Source organism: Galleria mellonella, unplaced genomic scaffold (assembly GCF_026898425.1).
Source record: "Galleria mellonella isolate WM207_F2 unplaced genomic scaffold, CSIRO_AGI_GalMel_v1 utg184, whole genome shotgun sequence".
Classification (NCBI taxonomy): domain Eukaryota; kingdom Metazoa; phylum Arthropoda; class Insecta; order Lepidoptera; family Pyralidae; genus Galleria; species Galleria mellonella.
In genome coordinates, this window is record NW_026442025.1 from 9,544,796 (window position 1) to 9,561,669 (window position 16,874).

The 16,874-nt window shown below is 31.1% G+C and overlaps 1 protein-coding gene across 2 annotated transcripts in view; it reads right to left on the reverse strand.

The window, feature by feature from the left end:
* Positions 1-16,874, reverse strand: part of LOC113512099 (head-specific guanylate cyclase) — a 155,623-nt gene that overhangs the window by 69,368 nt on the left and 69,381 nt on the right. For both annotated transcript variants that reach the window (XM_026895876.3, XM_031909222.2), the window contains exons 3-4: positions 6,283-6,356; positions 5,343-5,425 (exon numbers count right to left, since the gene is read on the reverse strand). In XM_026895876.3, coding sequence (XP_026751677.1) covers positions 5,343-5,425; positions 6,283-6,356 — 157 coding nt within the window. The remainder of the gene's footprint in view (positions 1-5,342; positions 5,426-6,282; positions 6,357-16,874) is intronic.

Sequence of the window (16,874 nt, forward strand, 5' to 3'; positions counted from 1 at the left end):
TAGCGCATCGTGGTAAATACACCTGGTAAATGCTTCCTACGTAAACTTAACTACGATGGTTCCTAGGGGGACCTGGTAGGGTATATACCCTACCTATATAGGCATAATGATGATAAGAGATAACAGACTCATTGTCACATTATAATATTATTCTTTGATGCACTTTCATTATTACTTAGTTTTAATGGCTTAATACAATTACTAGTCATGAGGGAGTGGCGCCCCCTGGTGTCAAAAGCCTCTATAAGCCCTTCGTTATACACTAAAGTCTCGGCTCGTACGTGGGTTACCGGACGGCTTTACGTGCCCTACTGAGCACGAGGCAAGTGTCAATAATTTTTAAACGGTCCAAACATGAAATAGGTTTGTACACAGATTCGATTTTGGGATCTCAAGACCCATGTCAAATGTTGTTCGACTGTGACGTCACTACTCAGTATTTCTACCCTGTATTTATGACTAACTTAAAGATATGATTATATATACTAGTATTACTAACTTTTCGCCTGCTACTAAGGAAAGCTAGGAAAATCAATAAAATAGATCACTTTATAATCACCATATCGGCCTTTGACTGTCCACTGTTGAACATAAGCCTTCCTCTTGGGGAGTTTTGCCAGTAGTTGCTGTGGTTAGCAGCGAATTGGCAACCGCAGGTTAGATATATATAATATTGCACACCATATGGATAAAATCGCAGTATATTACGTGTAGGTGTATAATAATACCTCAAAACATCGACCACAATCTGTACTTAGTAATTAAAAAAGTTTCTCTAATTATTATACCTGTGAATGATTTCTTTTTATTAACTTTATATAACCAAAACAAAGTTTGTAACTTCAAAGAAAAACGACAAAACAACTTGAGAACATTTTGAGGGCGGTTCCGAAGTTGCGTTTCTCGTATTCAAATTTTTTAATATTTTTCTCCTTTGGTCAAAGTTTTTTCAATTGAAGAATACGAGCTATTCCCTTTGTAAAACAAAGACTACCCATCTCTATATAAAAATCAACAATGACACTTAAATAATGGGAAAATATTTGTCTTTAATTTATTTGTTAGTTACCGACAAATTCTTTTTGTAATATTCTGTTTAATATTGAAATACTTTTTTGCATAATTTACTTATAAAAGTAGGTCTTTATATATTTAATATAGCTCCTTCGTTCTGCGTAATTTACAGTAAGAAAATAATTTATAAAATTGCTATTTTACCCTATCAATTGATGTGTACTTTATTATTATTATTTATTAAATTATTAAACCCAATTATTTAATCAAATCTTTAATTGTAAAGCTATGAATGAATATGAAATAATCTAATAATACTAACAGAATTTAAAAAAAATACTAATAAGACCAATAGGTAATAGACAAACTTCGATTTAAAATTGACAGAGGTATACTCATAGGTATATGTACATCTTCATGTCGGTAAATGTAACACAATATAAAAATATCAATGTATTTAATTATTTATTTATTTAATTTAATCTTGGCACCAATATCAAATTACTGCAAATTACTCTCAAAATTGAAATCAAGTTTTTTTAATTTAAAGTTTTAAAATAACAAACGTCGGTGTACTTATATTGCTTCAATCAATAACAATAGGCGACGGTTACCACTTTCTATTAGGTGGGCCGTCAGCTTGTTTGTCATTCTAAGTTGTATAAGAAAATATTGATACATTAGTAACTAAATAAAAACTAAAACGAAAATGAGTTCATTAGGTTAGAAAACATATATGATGTGATTTGAAATGTCAGGCTCCTCAAAGAAATTAATGAAAAAAAAAAACAGAATAAATATAGCAAATAGCAAAGCAGTTTTTAAGAAACGAAAGTCGAAATTAACCTAAATATATATCTGATTGAAGCCCGTTACAAGATCGGAGATAAATATTAGAGTTATCCATCACTCCGTTCAATAAGAGAACGGTAAGAAATTTTCTCACCGGATTCAATTAAGGAAAAATCATTCGTCTTAGAATTTCCCTTCTCAATATTAAGTGGAAAACAACCAGGGAACTGGTCAACAGTTGGAACGTAATAGAACAAATACAACACCTATAGAAATAAAATGCCTATAAGAATAGAATATTTATATAAATATTTTACAGTATATTGTACAAGATTATCCGACGAAACTTCTTTTTTGATACCACAAAAGTGGCAAACAAGCATACAGCCCGTCTGATGATAAACAGTTGCTGTAGCCTATGAACGCCTGCAACACTGGGTGTGTCACGTGTGCGTTGTTGATCTTGAAGAAACCCTAGTATGAGGTTTTTAAAAAATACCCTTTTTGAAAAAACCCATACTGTAGTCTCTAGGGAAAACCTCGATAGAGAGGCATTCCACAGCTTAAGCATTCGAAGGAGAAAATTTCTAAACTCGGAAACTATTCATAACAGTGACAAAATTATTTATAATTAGCTTATTGCCCGCTAGGGAAATAGGAAAATCCAATCAAATCAATCGTTTCTGTTTGGAGTATCATGACAAAACATACACAGGCTTTTAAGTTACACCTTTAGGAATACAACTGTAAATATCACTTCAAATTAGGTGTAGTAGTTTTTGTGTGATACCGGATCAAATATACAGACAGACAAACAGACAAATATTTTTTCTAATAATTATTGTTTTGACATTTACTGGCCTTGTCTATATACAATATACAATTTTATTATATTAATAAGATGATTTTTCCTTACAAATATATAACAGGAATCATTTTTATGTTATCTACTTGTTTATTTTACATCCTAGTAAATAAATTAATATAGGTATGGTTACGACTATAATCCCTAATAGGGTAGTCAAGAGCTTTTTACACAATAAATAACAGACACAATAGAGTTTACACAATAGTGACATTCGACAAATAAGTTACATCAAAAGCATAGTACCTACAACTGACCTCAGTCGGACTAACTGATTTGTTAATTGTACTTTCTATCATCGGAAAGTTAGTCAAAATACTTTAATAGATTCAAACTCACTTTTGTTTCAAAAAAGTGACATGCCAAATTTTTTTTTTAAATACACATTCATAGTTATATGCGTGATTGAATCAATCACAATCAATAATAAATCAATCAAATATTTTTTCAAAAATATTAGGAAAGACGTTATTAGAAACACGACTAGTAGGTACTATTAGGGAGTTGTAATAAAATTTGCTGTGTGGTCCAATGACAGAATGAGCCATCCTTTTCTTTCCCATGGGAGTCATAAGAGGCTACTAAGGAAACTTAATGCTCGAGGGATGGGGAAAACCATCTCCTTTAAAACATCACCTAAGCCTAACTGCGGTTGCCAACCTGCGTGCCAAGCAACTATTAATAAACTCTCCCCCCCCCCCCTTTCCCTAATAGAGGAAGCCTTTGTTCAACAGTGGACAGTTAACGGCTTATATAATAATAAAAAAAGATTGTAATATATACGAGAAAAAAAAAAAAAACATTGTTAAATATTTGATATAAAATGGATTGTTAAGCATATTTTTATTGGATGACAACATAAATAATGCAAGAGAAATATATTCAACGTAATCTAATTTGTCTTTTAATGCATCATTAGTCCAAATTTATTAATAAAACATTTCTTGACCTTTATAATGAACCACTTGTAAAAAGTCAATATGTATTTATATATGTAAGTTATATTTGTTGAATGTATTATGTATGTATATTTATATGATTATAATGTGCTCTTGTATGTTCTCTATTGTATGTATTATAATTTGTAAGTCAATATGAATACGTCTGTAACTGTTTATCTAATAATTTTCAATTTTTCACCACATTTCTGTTTTGCCAAAGTTTGATTGAGAGAATGCATATATCATTATGTCCGCCTTTTGTACCAGACATTTTTTGTAATGTGGTCAATAAAAAAAAAATTTTTTTTTTAATATTTTAAGAGAGACGCTGCTGTCTATGCCTCGTCCATTAAGTTCCCTTAGTGGCCTCTTACGACGCCCACGGGAAAGAAAGAGGTAGCCCATTCTATGCCGGAACTACACGCCTACCGGTAACTGTACTGCGGCTAGATATTTTTATATAATCACTAGTAATTTACTATCTTGATGATATAGGGGTAACAACACGCTGTCTCATTTTTCGAAAATTACTGGTTCAATCCCCACAATACTAACATTCGGATATATTTTTTTAAATACTTCTAGGTAATCATGCCATCGTTTCCAGGGCCGACCTCAGCAATGCTGCCATGAAGTTAAAAAACATAACAGTTAGAAATGCCGTGTCAGTATTGAAGGTTTCAAATATTTTGTAATATATCAACTTATATTGATAAAAATACTTTCTACTAAATGTATCCCGCGGCTTCGCCCGCGTAAATTATGACATAACCCTTTACCCTTTATGCTAAAATAAAATATGACCTATATGTGTACCAAATTTAATTTAAATCCGTTCAGTAGTTTTTATATGAAAGAGTAACGAACATCCATCCATCGTTACATACATTTTCATTTATAATATTAATAGAATAATAATAGATACTTCCTTAAAGGAATGCTAATTATTTCAATTTGGTTCTATATATTTGATATTAAGAATGAAAGTAGATGGCTATAAGAGGAGAGGAAGACTTAAAAAGACATGGATGGATTGTGCGAGGGACGATATGGCCAGAATGGGAGTGAATGCGGAAATGACTGGGAATAGAAAAGAATGGAAGAGGAAAACGTATTACGCCAACCCCAAATGATAGTTGGGATAAGGGTAGGAAGATGATGATACTTGATAGTGCACCTAATAAATCTTTTAGTAATACATGAAATTATTTAGGTATTATACTCTTAGTACTCTTAGTATTATACTAAGCTGTAAGTAAGTATAGTTAGAATGTTACTCAACATTAGCTATTTTCCCGCTACTTAATATGCGTGAATTTCAGAAGTAGAAATGCCAATTAAATAATTGCGTCTAAACTGCGCCCACCGTGTACCCTCTAGTATAGGCATTCCGTCACCCGTATCCAATAGCGAGGACGGGATGCCTTAAATACTGTACCGCAAACCATAAAAAAAAGCCAATGAATTAGCCCATTTATATGTAGACAGAGTATCAAGGTGAAACATACCATATACCAAATTTTAAGTTAGATCTACAGGAATTCAACTTTGAAAACAGTATCCAATTTGATGCAATAGTTTTTGCATGACAATCAGACAATCAAAATTTGTTAAAAAATTTATTTTGGCATCTATTAGTCTTATTAAGATCCCTTGTATTTTTTTTTATTTCCCATGTACAGGCATCGTCTAGTTTCAATATTATTATATTAGTAAAATTAAATACTTACTATCAGTCGCTCTTACCGCGTCGTATATTTCTTGCAAATATGCATAATTTCTACATTTCCTCACATCGTCTGGTAGTCTTCGGCTGGGGACAGACAATAGAATTAGGAAATTCATTCGAACCTTCGTTCTAACTGTACGTCTAGTTACTAGGCTTGGACTATTTCAAATGAAGTAATATATGCTACGTAAAATCATTTTTTTTATGCAACTTAGTATGGCAAACAAGCTGATGGCCCACTTGATGGAAAGTGGTAACTGTCGCCTATAGATATGAGCAGTACCACGGACATAACAGAGTGTACTGTTTCGCCCATGATACCCCCATGCGTTGCCATTTCTAAGGATTTAGGTGTTATTCTTCTGTACTCTATAAATTCACGCCATATCCCACCCTTCAAACTGAAACACAGCCATGCAAACACAACTGCTTCACGGTAGAAACACGAATGGAACAGAGGTACCCAAGCAATCGACTTTTGTACAAAGTCTCCCTCTGGTAATCATACATCACACTTGCTATATTGTTCCATACAGGAGATTTTCCGATTTAATTAGTTTCGTAGACTTCTACAAATCACTCTCAATGTAATACACGCAGATAGTGGCTGCGTTCGGATTTATCAACATAGTAATTAGGTTTAGAACAAAAAAACATCATACAAAATAATTCATGAATGAGAATGCTCATAAATATATAATATAATAGCCACTAATATTATCCGACCGTATAATTGCAATAAATTACACAGCACATTACATAAGTCTGGACGCAGCTTTAAACATGAATCACGTTAATTCTCCCATATAAAATCTGTTTAGTATGCTACACGACCAAATTAAGAGGTCGCACTAATTAAGTATAATCCGGCTGACTGTAAAAGTTGATTAGAGGTACCTTTTACTGCTCAGAGATATAAAACATTTTTTATTGCTACTCACAGACAATTGTACTTGTCGTAATGTTCCGCTTGGTTCTTCGTTAGTGACGTCACAGCTGAGTGTAGGCATTCGTTCTGGAAAGAAATATTGCATGTTTAATAAAATATAGAACGTAAATAATGTTTTAAAATAATTTTCAAGTCATTAAAATCTTTTTTATACGTTTTTCATTATTAAGAATACCGTATGGCCTGAAACTTCAACCGACTTAAAAAAAAAGGAGATTCTAAATTCGGTTGTATTTTTTATTGTATGTTACCTATAATATAACTCTATCAGTTCTAAACCTATTCGGAAAATTATTTTTTTCATCTAAGAGGATATACTTATAGATTATTAATCCCATAAAAATTTTATCAAAATCGGTTCAGGAATTTAGTTTCTAGATCAAAATAACTGTTTGTATTGCAATTAAAGTCGGTTTTTTGTGAAACTCGATCTTTAATTATTTATTTGCCACAACTAATTTTTTATCATAAAATTCAGTGAAATAAATTATGTAAATATACTTTCTGATTTTGCATTTACATAATTTGACAAAGATCTAACTCAAATAAATTAATTAAATTTCTTAACTTAATATACATCTTATAAGATTTAATTATCTTATAATAAGAGGCCAACAGCATTAAAGTAATTCGAAAAAAATGCCACTACTGGGAGTGCTACTCTACACTACTCTCTCCACAAGTCTATAGAATATCATCTGTATTAACCTTTACAGTCATATGTATATAAATATAAATTCTAGTTATTTTTCGCGTTTATATCATTATAAATCGAGATTAAAAATATTCTTTGTGGTTTAGAACACCTGTGCAACAAATTTCATTTATTTATTTATTTATTCTTTATTGTACACAGAAAAAATTACATCATATAATATATATATAAAATAAAGATGTACAACAGGCGAGCTTAACTTTGTAAGAGTTCTCTTCCAGCAAACCCTTCATTCATATCCGTTTATCAACAAAGCTCAAATAACAAACATCAAAAAACCCAAATATATTTAGAATTTTCACATTTACATTATTTGGTTTCATTTTTTTTTATAAATGCAAAATAATGAACTTATCATACACACAAGTTCATTATTTTTTTTCACACTTATAAAATCTCTCAACTTATCATCATATCAGCCTTTAAGTGTCCACTACATAATCTAACATAATCTCTCTTGGGGGCTTTTGGCAATAGTTAATCCGCTTGGCAAGCGAATCGGCAACCGCAGGCCTGATCTTTAATATCTAATATTATGTACCTAAGAGATATTTTAAGAGGAACTCCCATCCCTCGCCCTCCCTTAGTCGCCTCTTACGACACCTACGGGAAAGGAATAGATAGTCTATTCTATGTCGGGACCACACGCCGATTTTTCTCAGCCCATATCAAAATTCTACAATGCTAAAATAAATAATCAGACGAATTCAAATAAGACATACATACATATTTGTTATGCCTGTATCCCATTAACTGCCCTGGATGGGCAGAAACGAAGACAGTATTAAAACTTATCGTTTCAATTGTCAATAATGCTATTGTTACGGTCTTCTTTCCTCTGATATTTTATTACCATTGAATTCTTTGTTAAACTCAATAGCTTTTTGATTTAATGCCTATAAATCAGAGGCCAATTAATATATTTTGAAAATGATGGTAAAATTATGGAAAAATCCAATTCAACTAGAATATGAAAGAAGTATATTATTTAGGGAAAAAAATATAGAAAACAGGGTATGGGAAACGTTCTAAAATGATAAATTACCAAACAATGCATTTCATTTGCTAATAAAAGTGATAAATAAATTTTACTGGTATAGAAATTACGAGTATAATACTATAGTAGCAACTACCTATAATATATAATCAAGTGCTTTTATACAAAAAGTATTGTATTCTGCAAATAAAAGCATTTATTTCGGAAATAAATATTTTGTTGAATATTTATAATGTTCATATTTACGAATGTAGATGTTTATATTTACGACTACAATGAAATAATTTAAGTTTTCTTGCTTGTTTTTTAAATCTGTGTTCCACGAAAAAAAAAACCAACTTGAATTGTAGCAAAATCAGTTATTATAATTAAAAGAAAATAAATCTACTAAATCGACTTTGATAAAAAATTCTATGGAGCCACTTTGTACGTGATATACGTATAAAGAATTCTTTTAGATAAAAAAAGAATTTTCCAAATCGGTTCATAACTGAGGGAGTTATGAGGTATAAAACATAAAAGAAATACAACCGCTTGAGAACCTGCTTCTTTTTGAAGTTGGTTGATGATATTAACATTATGAGATCCAAGCTGTACCAGATAATACAGGAAAATGAAATAATTTCTTTGATGCTCAGAGTGAATAGGGTTTTATTTTCTTTGTATATATATAGCGGAAGGAAAATGGAGTAAATTTATAATTACAATAATTCAGTGACCATTTGTAACGAATTGTGAATTTTTCACTTTTTAATCTCAATTTTCTTTTGTTTCATTCCGAGATTTCCATCAAAATTCCGAGATAAAACATCGACTTTATTTTAAACTGACCTAGAGCGGATATAAATACCGGATTTCAACGTAATCGGTACAGTGAAGATTACGTGAACCATTAACACAAACAGAGAAATCATTTCTATTACCATTATTTTGAATTTCGTAACGCGTTTGTCAAATATAGGTGACATGATTATAAATGGCATATATCACAATTTAATCAAGTCTAATTAGTTATGTATAACACAGGTAATAAACTATTTCTTCCTAAACGAACGACATTTTCGAAACTACAATCCTTATTGATATAAATGCGCACATTAGTTTGTCTTTTTTTAACCTTTTGACGCCTTAAAAGCTTAACTAATGTGTGCTATATAAAATACATATTGACTACTTTTTATCCCTGTCTCACTGATCCGGTCATACGGATAAAGATACGGGAGAGAAAAAAATCGTGAAAGGACATCTTCGGCCAATAGCATAAACAGTTAAAGAAACAAAACAAATCGTGACGATCTTTGTATTTGTATTAAATAAAGTTTATTTTTACTTTGATTTTTTATAAATCTTCGGTACATAATATAACAACATCATATTTTAGTCGTATGTTGTTATTAGAGAAGAGAATGTATGTTTCAATATTTAAAATGTGTACAAATAAATAAATAATCTAACCATATATCAGCTTGCTAATCTTTAATTACTATAAATAAAAATTTTATTTAAAACTTATTGAATATTTATATTTTAATGTAACAACTACCAGTTTAACTTACGTGTAATTAGATAAAAAAAAGTTCGATTAGTTTCGGAATCAATTCATGGTCCTTAGTCGTGAGCGACTGTGATGCGAGTCTAACTGCGTTTCTGTTTGTTACTTATTTCATTTAATGAGTGTTTCTGTAATTTCAACGAAATTTGTTTATTTATTATTATTATTTTATTTTCATATGGTTCTATTGAAACAAACTATAAAGTTACCAGTTTGATATATAATATTAAAGTAAACACTCATCATAATTAATTCTCGTTTTGTGTACGTAAAGTATCAAATAGACAGTTTACACGAAAGTTCTAATTAATTTATGTTGCTCTATGGAAATAGTTTTATAAAATATTTTATAACTTTAATTAAACATATAAAAATATATATAAACGACAATTGCAATAAGTAGATAAAGGATTTTAAAACAATGTAACGCGATAATAAAGTTGAGTGCCTATTAAAAATGTTGACGACCCAAGACACTGTTTCTTTTGCCTCGTTCTCGGTAGCGTGCAAAATCTAATTAAACCATAAAAAAAAAATGTATATTGCAGCTAGTATAATCTAAGTTTATGATTTACTTATATATACCTATTACCATAGCCCTAGTTTTTTTTTTATTATTCGAGGCATGAAACGTAGTGGTGAAACATTGTATTCTCACTCTGTCACTGTATGAAAACATTCTGTTGCAAATAAGTTAAAAATTTTAAAAAGGAGATGTTTGGACATATTTGGTGTCCACTGCTGTATACAGGCCCCCCACAAAGAGGGATATTGCCAGTAGTTGCCACGTTTGGCAGGCGGGTTGGCAACTGCAGTAAGGCTTTTGGTGATGTTTTAAAAGGGACGTTGCTGACCATTCTTCGACCATTAAGTTCCCATAGTCACCTCTTACGATACCCACGGGAAAGGAAAGGATGGCCCATTGCCTATATGTATTTTTATGCCGGGTGGTCCTGGCATATATGCGAGGATATATTGATAAAATAACCATACCAATATCTCACATGAATATAAAGACCTTTTTCGATATAATTTATTTTAAGAACATGAATGTTGATATAACGTGGAACATGGATGTTTTATATGTAACATAAAGAGGACAGCGAAGCCTTTACAATGCACGGTTATTTGCTTGTAGGCGATACTTGTATTCAATTTAGACATATCTATGATATTATATGTACTACATGAGATAACGTTGATGCCCATTTATATACATTAGGCATTGGTAATATGGATACCGATCTGATATCTATATATTGGGTTGCTCTGAACATTGATGGCCGTAAGGTCATTACCTTTTTTTTATACAACTTAAAATGGCAAACAAGCTGACGGCCCACCTGATAGAAAGTGGTAACCGTCACCTATAGACATGAGCAGTACAATGGACATAACAGAGTATACTGTTTCACCCATGATACATCCCATGCGTTGCCATTCCTGAGGACTTCAAACCGAAACACAGCCATGCAAACACAACTAACATACTTCACGATTGAAACACGAATGGAACAGAGGTATCCAAGCAAACGACTTTTGTACAAAGTCTCCCTCTGGTAATTTCCTATTATACCTATTTCAATATCGCTTATATCAAGTCGGATATCTAGTTTCGAACTTGTTAACAGTCTATTATCCAATACTATTTTTTAGATAACAGATTTTTAACAAACTTATCCCAGTAAATAGATATTGTAACTAAAATATACAGATACTACTATATATTAACCATCCCTAATATACATGTTGTTCCGAATTATATAGATCCTAAAAATTGTGTAAAACACACCAAACATTTATGTAACTTTGTTTAAATTTACAATTAATTATGAAAAAAAAAAATTATGTATCCATTATATGATATTATCTATCATCATATCAGCATTTAACTGTCCACTGGTGGGCATAAGCTTTCCCTTTGGGGGTTTAACCAATAGTTGCCACCCTTGGCAGGTAGATTGACAACTGCAATTAGGGTTTGTTCCGGTATCACTCAAAACTACTGCACCAAATTGGATACGGTTTTCATAGCTATATTCCTGAAAGTCTAACCTAAAATCTGTATTACGTGTAAAAATTCCTGCTTCTGAAACTAAGCGAATGAGGTAGCAGGCAGAATGTTAGTATCATAATAATCGCTATAATGTAGTTTACTTATATCACTATGGTGGCAAACAACCATACGGCTTGTCGATGGTAAATGGTTACTGTAGCCTGTAGACGGCTGTAATACCAGGGATGTCAACCACGCATTAAGGACCTTTAAGAAACCTTATTGCGCCTTTTATGAAGAACATTATGCTGTAATCTCTAAGGAAAACCTCGACAGAATGATTATCATCAGTTCCGTTCAGAAGTCACAAAATGAACAATGAATTATAACTTTATATAATTTATCATGGCAATCCATTAATCTACCAGTATTAAAAATAACTTCTCGTAAGAGAAAGATTTTTGCAACATGCTAGTCATACAACTCGCTATGGAAACTTGCTTTGAGTTGTTCATGTTTGTATGATTAATTGTTTTTTTTTTTCATAATAAAGTGGGCAAACGAGCATGCGGCTCACCTGATGGTAAGTGACTACCGCCACCATGATCGCTCGCAACACCAGAGGCATTGCAAGTGTAATACTCTTACAAGTGCATAACTCTTTGTGGCATCAATATATGACAACAATGTTTTCGCAGGACAAACCAGTTCCTTTTGGGGGAAATAAGGTAAAATCATGGTTGGTGCAGATCTGTTCGAAGCTGAGGTTTTAATCAATTCATTTATAGTGATTTCTACTTCAGTGCTACATACTTTTATGTTAATTAAACGTATTTAGCCGTTGTGCGGATATCTTCCATTTTAAAATGCTCCGTTTTTATAAATTTGTGAAGAGATTTTTAATTAATTATGAACCTAAAAGAACCATCGTTTTTAGAAATTATAAAAATACTGGATATAAACTGATCTGGTAGATGTTTGCATGTCTTAATAACTCCTGAATTTAGAAGTTAGGAGATGATTCAATTCAACTGATTCAGATGATTTAATTCAACTTCACTGAATTTAGGATTATTAGATTCAAATTTCTGAACTGGTGGTTTTCCAAAAGGCATTTTGAGACCTTTACATAATTCAGGACTACTGGGTCTCTAGTTATAGACTCCCAATTGCCTAGAAAACGTCGCAATCTACCAAGAAAATTAATTATGTTTATTGATTCCTGCGGGTTCTCTGATCCGCTTTTGGCACAAGATAGCCTCGATTCGAGGTTTGTGAAAGTATCCGCACTTTTAAAGTAAAATTTTCCGGTATTAGTGATTTCTTAATAGAAGACTCTTTAGCTTCTTTTGTCATCCCTTCTATTAGGATTCTCCCCCAACGTTTAGCTATTTCATTGTCGATAGGTGACTCTGATATTTCCTCTTTTTCTATGGAATCTCCTTGCATTACTTGTACGGGACACCAGATTTTGAGAGAAAAACGCTGAATAAGTCTACAGCATTGGATGCGGTTGGCGAGCTAGCTGGGGTTACAATACAGGACTTTGTTTAGTTTTTCTCAGATTGGTCTGATTCTGAAAGTAAGCGCAGATTCTCCGGGGTCAATGAATTTGAATAATAGCGCTCAAATTCTGAAAAAAAATTCTAGCTATAACAGACATTATACGTAATCACGTTACACCTCTAGACTGTATCTTGGGCCGGCTGCGATTAGCAGGTTTTATAATAACTTAAAGTCATAGTACGTAATCACATTACGCCACTAGACTAAATCGTTATCAACCGTGCTCACGTCACGGAGTATAACATTTTCATTTGTTTAGCCACATAATTTAAGGTATATTTTATTCAACTCATCTCGAAAATATATCGTATATTCAAATATGCAATTTTTGTGTAAAAATATACCAATAACAGAATAATGTATAGAGGGGAATATTTTTGGCAGTAGTTTATAGAGACGATAGTTAAAATATGATTATGCAAAAATCATTAAAAAAAAGAAGAAATTATAAGTTTGTAAAGTAGACACTATATCACAATAATTGTGGGTAAATTAATATAACTATTAACAAACCTTCGTTATCCGATCTTGCTGTGAAGTCGTGTAATTTTTGTTCTAATCGTCTTATTTTTCGTCGTATTCAGGATAATTCCTGACGTTCTCTTTTCTTTTTTCCCATTATAACAATTTTTTATTCACAATAACTAAAAAGGAATGAACACTAAGAAAAAATAATTATAATGAAATATTACGTTGCAACGCCCGCACATGAACAAGGAATGAGCTAACGGTAAGCGGACCGATCGGTGGTGGTCTGGTAGGGATATATACAATAGATAAGTATTTATTTTGACTAAAATCTGATTTTTATTTTCATAGCTCTAAAAATTATGCGCAACGCCAAGTACATTGAGAAGTGAAACTACATAGTAACTATACCTTGAGGATATAACGTCGTAAGTATAATTGTACATTGAAGTTTAAATAATTAAATAAATAATTACTATCCTGATTTATGCGAGTATGGCCGTGGAATATAGCTAGTGACTTAAGTAATAATACAATAGCTCGTTGAACCGAACTTAAAAAAGTTCACTCAATATATCGCTAAACTTGGCATGGAATTATGAATTCTCGAGTTAGGAAAACTTGCCGCTTTCTGTTTACAACTTTTTCCAATAACAGAAGACTTTAGCGAATATACATAAAATAATATTCCAGCAGCTACAAGTTCAATATTTGTGATGAAAAATTAAATTGTAAATGCCTACTTGTATACTTTCTGTTGCAAGACCCAAAAAGCTATGAGGCAAATTATAGGCAAAGATCCCACAACTGATTCTGTAAGTATAAGATTTTTTAATGATATTTGGTTCAAACAAAACATGAGCGCAAATAATACAATATATCCAGGTTATTTAATATCAGATTGCAGCAACCTGGGGTTACAATCCTTAGTTGCTGACGTTTTTTATAATTTATCGTACAAGTACATAGAAAAGAATAAATTTTCGTTTTTTATTTGTTTCTATTTTATCGAGAAATAAAATAATATCCTACCACAATAAAAGTTCCTTTTTGCTATAGCTGTAGTATAAAATAAAATAAATGCAATATTATAAAACGCAAAATTTTTAAAACTAATTGTATGTTTGTTATTAAATCACGGCTTAACACCTAGATAAATTTGAATGATATTTAACACAAATTTTTTTACAACATATTTTATACTATTTAACTCGAGCATAACTGCGGGATACAGCTAGTAACTTATAACAGCGCCATGTTTGTGGAGATTCGTGACAAAATTTTCACTTTGTGACTCACTCAGAGTATTGAATGCCACGGTATGTGATCGTGTATAAGGGCCTTAAATAGCATCTCCGACCTACTTCACCAGAATACTAAGTACGCTTTATACGAAAAAAAAAGTCCAATAAATTCACAAGAAAATTACGTGGTAGAAATACGATGAAAATGTATAATTTGAGAATTTCAGTCAATATTGCAAAGTGGCTCGAGCGATTGTGGATTTTATTAGGTCGGTAGCTGGTACTACAGTTCTATTATTACTGTGTTAAAGAACGAAGTGTATGTATATGTATATGTATGTGTATATATATATGTATATGTATATGTATATGTATATGTATATGTATATGTATATGTATATGTATATGTATATGTATATGTATATGTATATGTATATGTATATGTATATGTATATGTATATGTATATGTATATGTATATGTATATGTATATGTATATGTATATGTATATGTATATGTATATGTATATGTATATGTATATGTATATGTATATGTATATGTATATGTATATGTATATGTATATGTATATGTATATGTATATGTATATGTATATGTATATGTATATGTATATGTATATGTATATTTTAAATTTTATTTGTTTATATATGTAATGATTTCACTCCTTATTGAAGAACATCGAGATGTTTTGTAAACGTATTAAATTGACAATATATATTTGAATTCAGAACGCAAAATGTACCATACAAAAATAATAGACGAATTAAAAACTCCTCTTTTTAGAAGTCACTTGAATTTTATTCAACATTTCTCATTAAAGAAACTTAATTGATGATAGACAAACATTAAAACTAAACTGTAATAGATATGATTGCACGAATACCATAAGTTGATATCTTAAAATTATTCTCAGACAATTCACAAAGTTTGAAGCAATCAAAGTCGATCTGAAGCTTGACGTTAAAGACAATGATTATATTGTTAATAAAGTAGTCATCGCTCGAAGGGTCCCTATAATTCCTAATGTCAACAAAGAAGGCAGGTGTATATTTACTTAGAGTGTCAAACTAGAAATTACAAAGTTAGACACTGTTGATGTAATATTGGAATAGATGAAGACAATTGACCTTGGGATCCATTATTAACTTAAACTGAATGCCAATGTTCTAAGTAAACTATCTATTTTCACAACTCTTTTAGGTTTAAAAATAGGTTGTAAAAAAATTATGTATATCAAATTTTTCAAAAATATAACCGGTCAAGTGCGAGTCGGAAACGGATTTTCGTTTTCTTTGAATGAAACTTATTTAAATATGTACAAATGATTTTGATTTTATATACTATACTCATATTATGGTACGAAAGCCTAAAAAAACAGTCTTTAACTTGAATAATTTCAGAATGGATGCAAGAATTAAAAAAATATTATTACCTTTTTAATTGCCAATTTTTGTGATTTATTTATATGCTTTTATATATTTACTTTTAATATAGATATCAGGTTACAACAAAACATTACGCAGAACAGGTTTGTAACGAAAATGTATAGCCAGACTTATACTTATTTTATTATTTTCTTCCAAATTTGCAATCATTGGAAATTATGACAGTCTGTAAGCGTTTCCAAAGTCATTTGTATAGAACGCACTTCTAACAAATTAAATTTAGTAAATATAAAAACTACTAATACTTATTCTCTGATGTGACTTATCGAATGATAATTATTTATATAGTCTAAAATCTGGTCAGTAAATTCTGCAGTATAAGACTTTAAATGAAACTTGGCTTAAATGAATGATGAACAAAAATATAGTAGAATGCACCCGGCCAAATTTCAATTAGCTACAACCTGAGGTTACAGAAACAAATTGTTGTACAAAACCATTGCTGACATACAGCTTTTATTTTATATAGATATTGTTTTAAATTCTATTTTTCACTCTCCTAGTAAATGTCTTAGAAATAGAAGCATTCATTTTTTTTATGCTACTTAGAATGGCAAACAAGCTGACGGCCCACCTGATGGAAAG